This window comes from Lasioglossum baleicum, chromosome 7 (assembly GCF_051020765.1).
Source record: "Lasioglossum baleicum chromosome 7, iyLasBale1, whole genome shotgun sequence".
NCBI lineage: Eukaryota > Metazoa > Arthropoda > Insecta > Hymenoptera > Halictidae > Lasioglossum > Lasioglossum baleicum.
The window spans coordinates 5985526-5998155 of record NC_134935.1 but is presented as its reverse complement, the minus strand read 5'-3'; the positions used below and the strand labels follow the sequence as shown (position 1 = coordinate 5998155).

Here is a 12630-nt window from a genome sequence, read left to right as displayed (position 1 = left end):
ACATGTTCCTGGCTGGATTTAGGACTATTTCATATACAATTTTGTTCAGAGTTCCAGTAACATAATCGTATTAAATTATATTATATTGCATTGTAGACTTTGTAGATTTAAGTAGATTAATTTGATACACGAAGTCGAGAAAACTAGACTCTGGACCAGACAACATTATGTCCCCTTTTAAATGCATAGAGGTCTAAGTATTCATTGGATCCATTCCTGCTTGATTATTTAATTGTTTTTTTCAACGACTTGCTCTATTTAACGACGTATATTTACGTAAGTTTCTTTTTAAGTAATATAACAGTTTAACGTAGGTTTGCAATTAAAGCATCACTCGAAATCGTATATTTAATTGTTGTTAAAAAGTATGTAAATTTAATTTCGCTATAGGTAGTACAAAACTGTAAAATATCAGCCGTGCACTGTTTTTTTGAGGAAAATAGTGCATCAGTATTGACGTAATATAAAATTTGCCACATCATTCATGTATCAATATTCACAATTGCCATGTAAATACATTCGATACAAGAGAGATTCAAAGGTGAGTTCAAGAAGCGGGTAAACTGATTTCCATTTTAAATTCATAATATACGTTGCATAATATACGAACAATGAAGTTCTGGAAATGAAAACTGGTAAAATATTTGGATTACAATATGAGATCATGATTTTTCTTTCTTTTCTTAATGGAAACGAAAAATACAAGTATATTTTTAAACATTAACGTCGGCATAGAAGATCATTTTCTTATCGATTAAACCAAGGCTAAGCTTCCGAAAATCCATCAAATCGGGTTCAACTAATATTTTGCACATAGCCTTATTTGGCAATTAAAAAACATACCTCCCAAAGGAATTTTTGGCGACTCGAAAAAAAATTTCTTATTATGTCGGAAAGGTAGAAAATGATAGGCAATTTTTTTTCGAGCCGCTAAAAATCCTTTTGGGAAACATGTTTTTAATGAAAAATTTAAGCTCAATCCGATTTCACCGATTTTCAGAAGTTTAACCGAAATCAAATATAACCGGCAAGTGTTCACCGTATCTCGTATAGGTGTCGCTATCAACTCAAATCACGCGTATCTGAAAAAAATCATTTATTGGAGTGTATTGTTACAATCTTTCAATCATAACAAAATATTCCTATCGTGATTTTCCGCAAATTGAATGGACTCTGTCTTAAATCACACCCGTGGCTTTTCGGTATTGACCAAAGTGTTCCAAATACTGTTGTATGGTATCTAGAGGTTGATAGATATCATTCATTCGGTTCTGTAAAAAAGCAATAATGACGCTATACAAACAAATAGAAGAACTATAGAGACAGAACTATCCGTTCTCAATTCTTTCGTCAGTTTAAAATGATCAATTCTTTTAAAACTCTCTTAACAATTTATGAGAACTGAATCGAATAAATGGATGTTACATTGGGAAAGAAATATCACTGACTAATATTGATTACTAGTAACCAAAAAAATATTAATCATGTAAAATGGTTATGCGTGTGTAATCAAAATATTAAAACTTATTATTTTTTGATAGTATTATTGTTTGGAAACTTCCTTGAAGATTTATTGGTAACGAACATTCTTTTAAATAAATATTAATTATCACTGAATGCCTTCTTTCAAAAACATTTTAAACATGTTACAAACATGGCCAGACGTCCAAGGGTTAAAATGATCACCTCTTAATTTTAACCCTAATTGCTATACCATTATCCAAAATATTGTTTAGATTGTTAAATATGTTGGTATCTAACCAATTCTCTAAACATTTAAATATTGTATGAGCCAAATTAAAAGAATCATAGAAAATGGATATACATATTTTAGGTCGGAAGAAATGTTTAATTTTCGAGTTCAAATAGCTTTGAGTGCAAAGGGTTAATTTTAAATGATCAGTGTACAGAAATTTGAGTCTGATTATGAAATTCTCACCTGTAAATACTGCGGGGCTTGATTGGATACTGTTGGCCCAAGAAAACCTTGCAAGAACTCCCGCATTAGCTCCCATGCGCTTCCGGGAACGACACAGGGTCTGTATTCAACCTGCGGAAGATATTGATGACGATAATGTAATATTTTGAATGGGTGTTGATGAAGGTTCAATGAAAAAGAATTATAGTAGCGGTAAAACGTTTCCTCCCTTTTATTTTTCCATCGGGACAAACGAATGATAATGGTACGGGCACAGAATACGAACACTTCGTATACAATGCTCGACACGGAATTGGCACTTTTGCCGGGTCATTGGTTGACTAGAATGAAACGGGAGAAAAAAATGAGAATGGGTGTATCGGTATGTTCCCTCGAGCGTTGTACTTTATTCTTCCTTTAGAAAAGGGTTTCGCCGGATATAAACCGTGTGCGGGAAAATAATGGAACACCTCATCCGAAAGTATTCCTTATTTATAAGTACCTTAGGCATGTATACATGCAAGACTTCTGTATTATATGTATGTATAATAAAGAGCATACAGAACGTCAATGCGTTCTGCATTTCGACGAAACGATACGCTGCTCTCTTCGTCTCTCTTTTCCTCGCCGATCAAGATCTCCAACAGTCGGCGCCGAAGGATCAGCTATCGCTTCGATCAAGAGTTACGGCTTTTCAACGGTAGTCGCTAAAGAAAAGCTAGGGAAATCCTGGTGACATCTTCTTCTTTGTCTGATTTTTATGAAATGCGCTTTCGAAGTCGGATCTTGCGTAAATATTTACTACCTAGTTGCTAGACAACTTTTACGAATACTTTGCGGCACTTATTCTGGAGGATGCTTTCGTAACAAATGAAGAAAATCCATTTCTTTGATTTTGCATCAATCTTGACTTGATAGATGACATTTAAGAACATGTTGTAATAGGTTTCATTAGTTATTTCATACTTATAGCTAAAATATTGTTGTAGATTTCCACATGTGTCAATTGGGACAAGTTCTTATTGCGACTTGGGGCACATTGCTCCACAACAACAATGTATATAATTCTTGTTGTGTTTTAGTTTAAAAAAAAAAATATATGAAAACAATCGCGAGTAACTTCAATATCCGTCACATGACTTTGTCCAGATTTATTAAAACATTAAAACATGGACAAAGGCTACAATAGGATACAAATAAAAAGAGAATCGTCTTTAACGAGCACGAAGAAAATGTTGATCTACTTATTTTGGTCTCTTTCCACAAGAAGCCAATTGCTTTCCGATCGACCTAACATTTTTACGTAGTTTTACATGTTTCTTCAAAATCGACTAGCTGGGAAAGATTCGAAGAACTCGCCGTATCTTTCTCATGAGCTGTGTACTTTGTGTTCCCGCGACATTTTTCTTCCCCTGGAGAAAAAAGCGGACGCCGAGCGTAGACCGTGAGTTAGTGGTAGTCGGCGGGCCCCGACGCCGTAGTATTTCTCCGTTGAAATTAATGGTGGAACCGGGGGTTTATCGTAACGTATTCGACGTCGTGGGAGGGTACAAACAGCGCCGTTACCGATACGAATGGCCGGTGCGGTGGATCGCTTAGAGACCACGTAGTCCGACACATTCCTCCGCACGAACAGCTTCGTGCCTTGTAGAACGGAAGTCCCGCCATTGTCGCTGTAATAGCCGCTACTCTGGCTACATTTCGTGTGGCAGACCCCTCGCTCATATCGTGACACCTGAACCGGGACCCGGAGAAAGGAATAGATCACTCGGCTAATCCGGTGAAGTTCGGTAATCCGATCATTTCTTGATCTTGATTAAATTGTTAGGGTGACCGCAGCAAGATGAAGAATTTCTCGAGCACGAGTGAGGAGGATTTACACGTTATTCAAACATTTCCGAAAAATTGTTTCCTTTTATTTGTATATCTTCCGAATGCTTCTGAACACGGTTATTATAATTAGAAGACATTTTCCAATTTGCACCCTTTGCACTCGGAGCTATTTAAACTCGAAAATGAAACCTTTCCTCCGCGCGCGCGCGACCAGAGCTTTATTTTTAATTTGATAAATAATAATATAGATTGTCCCGCACTCCTGAGGCAAATCAATTTCTACGTACCTGAACGTGTCTTGAGAACGAGAGCAGGATTTCAAACAATGAAATCCAAATCCACATATGGAGTAATAAATCCTTTAAATCGCATTATTGCAAGCTCAAACATACTGTATAATAATATTGATATTTTTAATGGCACGTTACAGGAATTCAAAAGAAAATTACGCAATGTATTTGTTTAGTTTCGCGCTTGTCCCTTTTTATGTAAATTTTAGGTTAAGACTTTTTTTTGTTTTTATCAGTTATACTGTAAACAACTGTAAACATTTATACATATAGAAGGACCTCGGTCCGTATACAATAATATAATAATAATATTTTTAATAATGGTACAGCAATTTTTAGTGGCGCCTCATAGTCACAAGTCGTTCAAGTCTACCTTGATATTCAAAACGTCGAAAATACACGTGTTAAACTGACCCAAATGATTAACCTCTGATACTCCCTTTCTCTCTCGAGGGACGAATCTCGGAAGACCAATTAAGGTCAACACCGACGCAAGATTCGGGGGGAACGAAGGGGGGCGGGACGAAGCGGCATCTGTTCCGTTTTAAATCGCAGTTTCGAGCTGGGGTATCTGGAAGTTTTCAAACGCCTGGAAAACTTTTCTTCTCCCTCGGGGGATGGGGATGGGTGGCTAGAGGCCGGAGATAATCGGTTGAATGAATAATTGCGGCAGATGTCTGGCTCGGGTGATTTTCGTGAAACTCGTTACGCGAACCCTGCGAAACGACCGCTATCTAATTAACCCGCGATCGAAACTTGCCGAAACACCGCCGTCGTTGACGGATGTTTTTGCCAGTCGCTTGCGACGGCTCGTCGCGATATCGATTGATAATATGATGCTCGTCGGGTCTATTGATTGCGGGCATACCACGGGTTCGTCCACTTCCGCTTGGAAATTGGTCAGGAAGCACGGGTCCGAAATTTCGACCAATGAGAACGAACACGATTCGCTGATTCGAGGAAGTATTCTTTCAATTTATGTTCAACAGTTTTCGTTCTTGTTGATAGATGTACAGGGTGGTCCATTTGTCTCGAGACGGAACGACATCGTTTAAGCAACATATTAAATTAATTGTATGTACTTACTTCGACAAGGACACCTTTGAAGTTCTGATTGATAGTGACGCTGCCGAGCTTCACACAGAAATCGCCGATCTCGAACCGCGGCCCCTTCGACTCCATCTTCTGCATCTTGTTCGTGTAGATGCTAGATATCTTGTACATGAGGAGGTCGAACAATCCGTCTGCTATCAACGGAACCACTTTATTTCCGGATTCGAGGATGGAAAACACCGAGGCTGGTTGTTCCGAGTTATGTAGAACGTGAAGAGTTCTTTGGACACCTGGAAGAAACAACTATTTGAATTTTTCTGTTCGATCTATAATGTGATCCGTTTAAGATAGAATTTCTATCTTCAACTATCTTGTTCCAATCTATTCGTGGAATGAATCATGGATTTGTAGAAAGGGATCTCATGCATAGAGAGCCACATTGGGAGGACAGAATCGCGCGCTTAGTATGCTGGAAGTTGTTCCTGTTTACACCCCCTACGTGCGCGTGCATATAACGCGAGCGACCCGGCGAAACTTCAACGCAACTTGAAGTTCAACATCCAACTCTCCGCCGGATCGTAACGTTTTCAAGCTGCGCGTTCAATCCTCGGGACACGTGAACTGTCTGTATCGCCCAGTCACGTTGGCGCTCTGCATCTGGCCAATAAATCCAAATTTTCTTGAATCTACGTAATACAACTAGCGTTCACGATTCTGTCTTCAACCACAAGATTAAAATTTGTCGTTTACGATAGTTTACTAGATAAAAAAGCAAAATAGAAAAAGAATTTTTCTATTATGTCTTTTCTATCTAAAGAAAACTTTGGACTGAACTATTTTTTCATATAATAAATAGTTTACAAGTAATTTAGGTGGCACACTCGGCTGAATCGCCCTGCGTGTACAGATACGCATACGATAATTTGTTTCGCGAGAGAAACATAGATTCCGCGACAACGCATGGTTGTTGAAAAGTCCATCTTTTTGCCGGCAGCATTTTTCCAGCGAAATTGTTACGCGTCCGAAAGCCTCACTCGATTCCAGCCGGCACGGCACCATTAATTACGCAAACCCGTTCGACGGTCCAGTTCAAACAGAAATCGCGTCGTTCGCAATACCGCGCGGCCAAAGCATTAAAACGAAAATGCAAACTGAAGCAGATTACAGCCCGACGATTTATACCTTCGAGTTCCGCTATTTTTTCGTGGGCACGGATTTTGAAAATTAACTTCGGCAACGAGAGAGAATATATCCTGTTCCTCTTCGTATTCTAATCTATTGTATACATATACTCATAGCTAGACTGCGGATGTGTATGCAATTTTCAATTTTTGTAGGCACATTTTAAGAAAGTGGAGTCATGCGAAATGTTATTTTCAGTGGTAGTAGTCTTTGTAGATCTGAAATAAATAAAAATCGTACTGGATTCTGTGAAATTTCATTTTATAACAATTTTTGAACATTTTTTGAACCACTAATCTCCTAAGGTGGAAACTTGATATTCAAAGAAAGGTAAAAATGTCTGATTACCCAAGTTATAATACAGTCGAGCCGAGTGTCATTTTTGCAAGCTGAAACATTTTAGTGCCGAATCTGAATAAATAATTCCATCAGCCATAAGGCGCGTAAAATCTTCTGGTTCCGAGAACGTTGTTAAATTTAGTAACATGTGCAATAGTCCTGTTGAAAATCTCGGCTCGATTTTCCACTTTTTGTGATTACGCAGTCCGATTACGTTAGCGCCATTATCCGTCTCGGAAGAAGGCGGTTCAGTTCCGATGGGAATCCACAAGCTACTCTGGATCCTCGAATGCATCGGAGGGATTAATGCCGGACAGTTCCGAAACATACGATGTGCGAACTACGCTGAATATTCATAATTCATCGGGCTACCCCTCACCTGGCTCGTCCACATAATGCTGGGGTAGTGCTGCGTGCTACCTCCGTCGTATGAATTATTTATGGGCCGAATTATAGCGCGGCACTCTGGCCGCCGTCAAATGACAAAACTCTTAATTGCAGATCACGGAAGCCGCGGACAGTTTTATGCGCGTTAATTGTACACCGATTACGCTCTTATTTATTATCGCGCCGGGCATTCAACGTCCGGGTGACGAATAACTATATACATTTTTAAGTTAATACATACCGTAAGGAGCATAACTGAATCAACACACTTTAAATTAGAATAACTTTTTTATGAATGGACCAAACGACTTCAATTTCTCTGTAAGGCTAGAAGAATTAGTTTAGTAAATGACATCTAAAAAATACTTCGAAAATTTCATTGAAATTGGTTAATTGGTTTACGAGCTATAAACGATCGAAAGTGGTAAAAATTGCAATTTTTGAAGAATTAGTGTAGTAAACGTGGTCTAAAAAATATTTTGAAAAAATGCATTTGGTAGGAATTGCGAAAAACAATAGTAAAAATTGATTTTCACTACTTTTTTAGCTGGGCCAAAAACGAAAATTTAAATGATGTGTTTGGTCAACTCGTATAAATTACACGCTCTGAAAATTTCACTGAAATTGGTTAATTGATTTACGAGTTATAAACGATCAAAAGTGGTTTTTACCGAGAATCTTGAAAAATTTCAATTTTTACCACTTTTGATCGTTTATAGCTCGTAAACCAATTAACCAATTTCAATGAAATTTTCGGAGTATTTTTTAGATGCCATTTACTAAACTAATTCTTCTAGCCTTACAGAGAAATTGAAGGCGTTTGGTCCATTCATAAAAAAGTTGTTCTGATTTGAGGTGTGTTGAATCAGTTGTGCTCGTTAGTGTACTTATAAAACAGCCACAGTTGGTTAATCTGTCAAAAGACTTTGAAGCGGTCTCCTGTAAAATTTGTATTTTTATATTTGTGACGTTTTCCCTGTGCATGAAGGATCTGACTGTAAGAGCTCTAATGACGAAAAATAGCTAACATAAAGCAGCTTTCCAGTCCATGAAAACGTTGGAATCGCAATTTTCGGCGACCACACAAAATCCACTCGTTACCAGTCGAAATCGCGAAAAACGCGATGCATTCATCGATAGAACGCGTAGATACGGTTGCGTGCGGTTTTGGTTGTGACCTATTTCCTCTTGTAATTCGTGGAAAACAATGCGAATGCCACGGGTCCGCGTTTCGGATTAACGAACAGGCTGATTAGAAGCGTGCTTTCCACCCCCGTCGACGGCGCCCGCGTCCGCGCCCGCTTTCTGGGGTAATTCTCACCAGCGATTGTATACGTCACACGTATACGTACACGTATATGTCCTGTGACGCGCCGCATGCCGCATTCCGCATCGTCTGCATCGCACGTATGCACCGCTGCTACACGGATGCACAGGCGCCGCAGGAGCCGCAAATGTGTTCCGCCACCCCTTGCACTCGCTCCGTGCAAGGATCACCGGGCAATAACACCCTATCGGTGCAACGACACCGTAATAAATATCAATTAAATTAATAATCGCGCGCCGCGCAAATTCGAAACCGTGGTAACTCAATATTTAAGCATTAAAATAAAAAATATAAATTTTCTTTTCCCTTCTACGACATTTTTTGGGATAAAGACGTGCATGTGATTGTGTATAGTGCACTTTGTAGAATTGTTTAACGTTCACAGTCCGATTTACAGCGATTGATAAAGAATGTAATTTATAATTAGACTGCGGATCTTTATGCAAAATAAAAATTGCCTGCATCGATTTCAAGGAATAGAAGCCAAATAGACTGCTATTTCCTCCCTTAATAATTATAATTGATAATAAATCACATATTGGCATCTTCAAGTTTCAAAATTTTCTTACTACTTTGAATTTCATCTACTCAATTTTCTTATAAATGCACAAAGATCCGCAGTCTATTTATAATGAATATCTTAGCATGTATAATGTTATTTTATAGGATTGCGCATTTTATAGTTCGGGTTCGATAATTTACGCACTTGTATTGCTTCATGGCTCGTGACGGTAGTATTTAATAAATAATGTTGCGATAATTACGAGATTAATGTAGCGTTCCTCAGGGTGCCTTCGTTCCGGGTAATCAACTGCTACAAACGGGAGTACTTGGCGTTTTACGACCGTAGTGTCAATCTATAAGTTAATGCTACTGTTCGACGTTAACTTTCGATGCGAGTTGTTCAAACTCGCTTTTATGTACAATCATCCGTACATTAATTGACGTCTCATTTCTTAAGCCAGTTTTTAATTCGTACTTCAACCTGCGAGCTCCTTTTCTGAAATTAATGATCACGCTTTATAATTTACGTTAGAGGGTAAGGATCGCTATAACGAAGGTCGAAGGTGAGCTACGAGTGACCATCGACCATTAGAAGGTGACCGTAATCGAGGGTATCGGGTATTCGATCGGGGTTCGCGCTCGCAGCCAGTGCAGCTCGCAATTGCAGCTCGTTATCGAACTGCACACGTCCGACAGCCGTGAAACAGGCCTCGTAAAAAATAGCAGTTAGCAACGAATTACGAGATAAAGCCTGGTCACGGAATCGTGGACAGCCTTTCAATTTTCATCCGCGAATTTATCCCACTGCGATGCCATGACGTGTTATTCCTTGAAAGTGGCCAATGAACGTTCAATGTATTGAGATCCAATATTCGCCCATAATTATGAAAGTGGTCTAAGTGAAAATTGAAAAAAATAGTCAATTTTTGTAGACAAACTTTAAGAAAGCGGAACGAAATAAAATCCTATTTTCAATGGGAACAGCCTTTGTAGATCTAAAACAAATAAAGATTGCTCAAAATTCTATCGAATTTTATATTCCAGCCTTCTTTGACAACTTTCATAATCTTCAAAAAGAAAGGCGCGACATTCATTGTGAGACTTCGTTTAAAATCTCCACGACGAGTGTGACTCGCTAAAATACGGCCAGGGGTTAAGGAACCTGCGAAAGCACGATTTTTCGAGAACGAAAAATCAGAATACTCTGTTGGGACGTTAACGTTGCGAAAGATCCGCGCGGCAGAGATTCGCCGGTGAAATTAGTTAATTAGAAAATGCCGGGCCAGTGCGCGGGAACGTTGGTCGATATTTTATCATGGACGTCTCAAACTGCAGCGACGGGATTCGCGCGCTCGTGAACTATCACGGGGGACGATAAATTCAATGCTGGGCTCGCGATGCGTGTTAATTCGTTACAGTGGCGAGCAACGGGCTCCGCTTCCCGAAAACGCGACTGATTTATCGGCCAAATAATTCGCTTGGTCCCCCGTTCTCATACAGTAACGCTTCATTAATAATTTCTCACGAGCAACGTGATATATACATTCGCGGGGAGAATCTGGGGCCCCACGGGGCCCGACGAAATTGGATCAGCGCGGCAGATAGCCCGGGCCAAAGACAGGTGCAATCTCGGCGTCGCGATCGTTCAATGAGAGTAAGTAATTAATGGCCCCGCCGCGGTCCTGCACCGTAATGATAAGACAAATGAACCAAACGGGAGAGAAAGGATCGGAAACTTCCGATAAAACGAGAGTACTCGGGCCTGCAAATATTATTTATAAACACGCGCACATTTTCTGTATTATGTTTTTAATACTTTTTAATATTAAAAAAATGATTCGTGCACCCTTTAAAAACGAATAACTTGTTGAACCCTTAGCAGTCGAGGGGTGACCTAGAGTCACCTCTAAAAATTTCTGACCATTATTGCTAGACTGCGGATCTTTATGCAATTATGGCTTTTAAAAATTTTCAAAAAATGCTAGAGCATAAAATTCGACGGAATTTAGTAGGTACGATTTTTATTTATTTCTGATCTGAAAAGACTACTACAACAGGAAATGAGATTCGATTTAACACGATTTTCTTAAAATTCGTCTACAAAAATTGCAAATTAAACATCCGCAGTCCAATTACTACACATTTAAGTATATTGTATGAAGTATTATGTCGAATTTCATATCCATAAAATGAAAAATAAGTCAGCCGTGTTCCGAAAACGTTCCACTCGAATAGAATTCCGACTAGGCCCCGTATGTTAATTCTTCGGTAAGTGTGCTACCTAATTTTTTCGAGGTGATTGTTCTGAGCAAACGAGTGGTCAGCAGCTGTCCGTTTTGGCAAGGATTTTCCTGGCGCAGCGTTCAACAAGCAACAGAAGGCGGACATCTGTATCGATGTGCTCGTGACGCGAATGCTTCCGCGGATACGATGCGGAAGGGGATCTTCTTCTTCTCATTCCTCTTCTTCCTGCCAAGGAATCCTTTCGCCAAGAAATTCATAGATACCGAGTTTAGAAACTTTCACTAGGGGAATCGGCGATCGGCTGGCAGCAGCTGGAACTTTTAATAAAGCGATCGCAAATCTCTCGCACGCCGATGGAACGAGGCAAGAAGGGAGAAGTGACCCCTTCAACGCAACTTTCTCTTTCACCCGATCCACCCTTCAACGTCCGACCGCGTTCCCTTCGATTATACGCCCCGTAAAGGTATTTGTTCGAATAGTTCGGCGAACTATTGACTTTGATAATAATGTTAGGGCTTAAGGAGGAAGTTCGAACGATGTCGGCGAAGTTGAAGGGGTCGCTGATCGATAAAGAGCTGCACGTACCCCCATCCACCCCCTCGCCACTTTTAATTTCACGGTGTCTTCGCGATCCTCTTCGACGACCCGGATCACAGTGAAAAATGATTTGCCTCGTATCTGTATTTAATGCATCTACATCAATTTAACCCTTAGAAATTGCTGTACCATTATTCAAAATATTGTTTGCATTACTAACCCCTTGCCGTATCATTTTCTTTGCAGTTACAGCGATTAAAACGTCCTTATTCCCAAAAATGTCGTCGAAGAGAGAAGAAAATGTATATTATTTGTATGGCTACATTTATTTTACAAGCGAATAAAATTTTGTTTCGTTTAAAAAGAAATTCATATTTATTCGACTTTGCTTAAAATCTTCGTGACGAGTGTGGCTCGTTAAAATAAAAATCGTTTAAAAATCGTTTCATTCTTTAATGACGTCCATAAGCTGTAACTAATAAATTGATGTTCTCAAATTTTATTAAATCTGTCCACTGTTTTAGATTGCAACTACCGATTTCTGTGATAAATGCATCAAACCCGCAGTCCAATTATAACAAGTGAAAACGTGTTTACAGAAATCACGCAAGAAAATTGCATGGAACGGGGTGGCCATTCGACTCGGGGGACAACGCAAATATTTTTTCGCGTCAGTGTGTATGAAGATCGATGGTCCTGCTAAAACGATGATTACAGCAATCAACAGCAATCGTTCCGATCTGCTCCTCGAACGATCCGAGACGGTGGAGCGCGTGCTCCTCGAAAGCCCGTGACAAATTGGAACCAGGGTTGAAGATTAATCGGGAAAAGTACTGCGTCCGATGCTCCTCATTCGTTCCAGTGCACGAAATTCGTTCCGTCGAAAATCATCCTGCTTGGTCGACAATAACAGACCCCGAGACTCGTCCTGTAACTGTAACGCGCCACCTTTTCTCCTCTCTTTCTCTCTCTCTCTTTCTTCCCTTCCTTTCTCTTGCTATCCCGTGGCTCGTGAC

The 12630-nt window shown here is 39.7% G+C and overlaps 1 protein-coding gene across 1 annotated transcript in view; it reads right to left on the bottom strand.

Moving 5' to 3' along the window:
* Window positions 1-56: 56 nt before the first annotated feature.
* Window positions 57-12630, bottom strand: part of LOC143210198 (mediator of RNA polymerase II transcription subunit 20-like) — a 153860-nt gene continuing 141286 nt past the window's right edge. The window contains exons 3-5 of the mRNA XM_076426844.1: window positions 5128-5384; window positions 1940-2050; window positions 57-1271 (exon numbers count right to left, since the gene is read on the bottom strand). Coding sequence (XP_076282959.1) covers window positions 1179-1271; window positions 1940-2050; window positions 5128-5384 — 461 coding nt within the window. The 3' untranslated portion in view covers window positions 57-1178. The remainder of the gene's footprint in view (window positions 1272-1939; window positions 2051-5127; window positions 5385-12630) is intronic.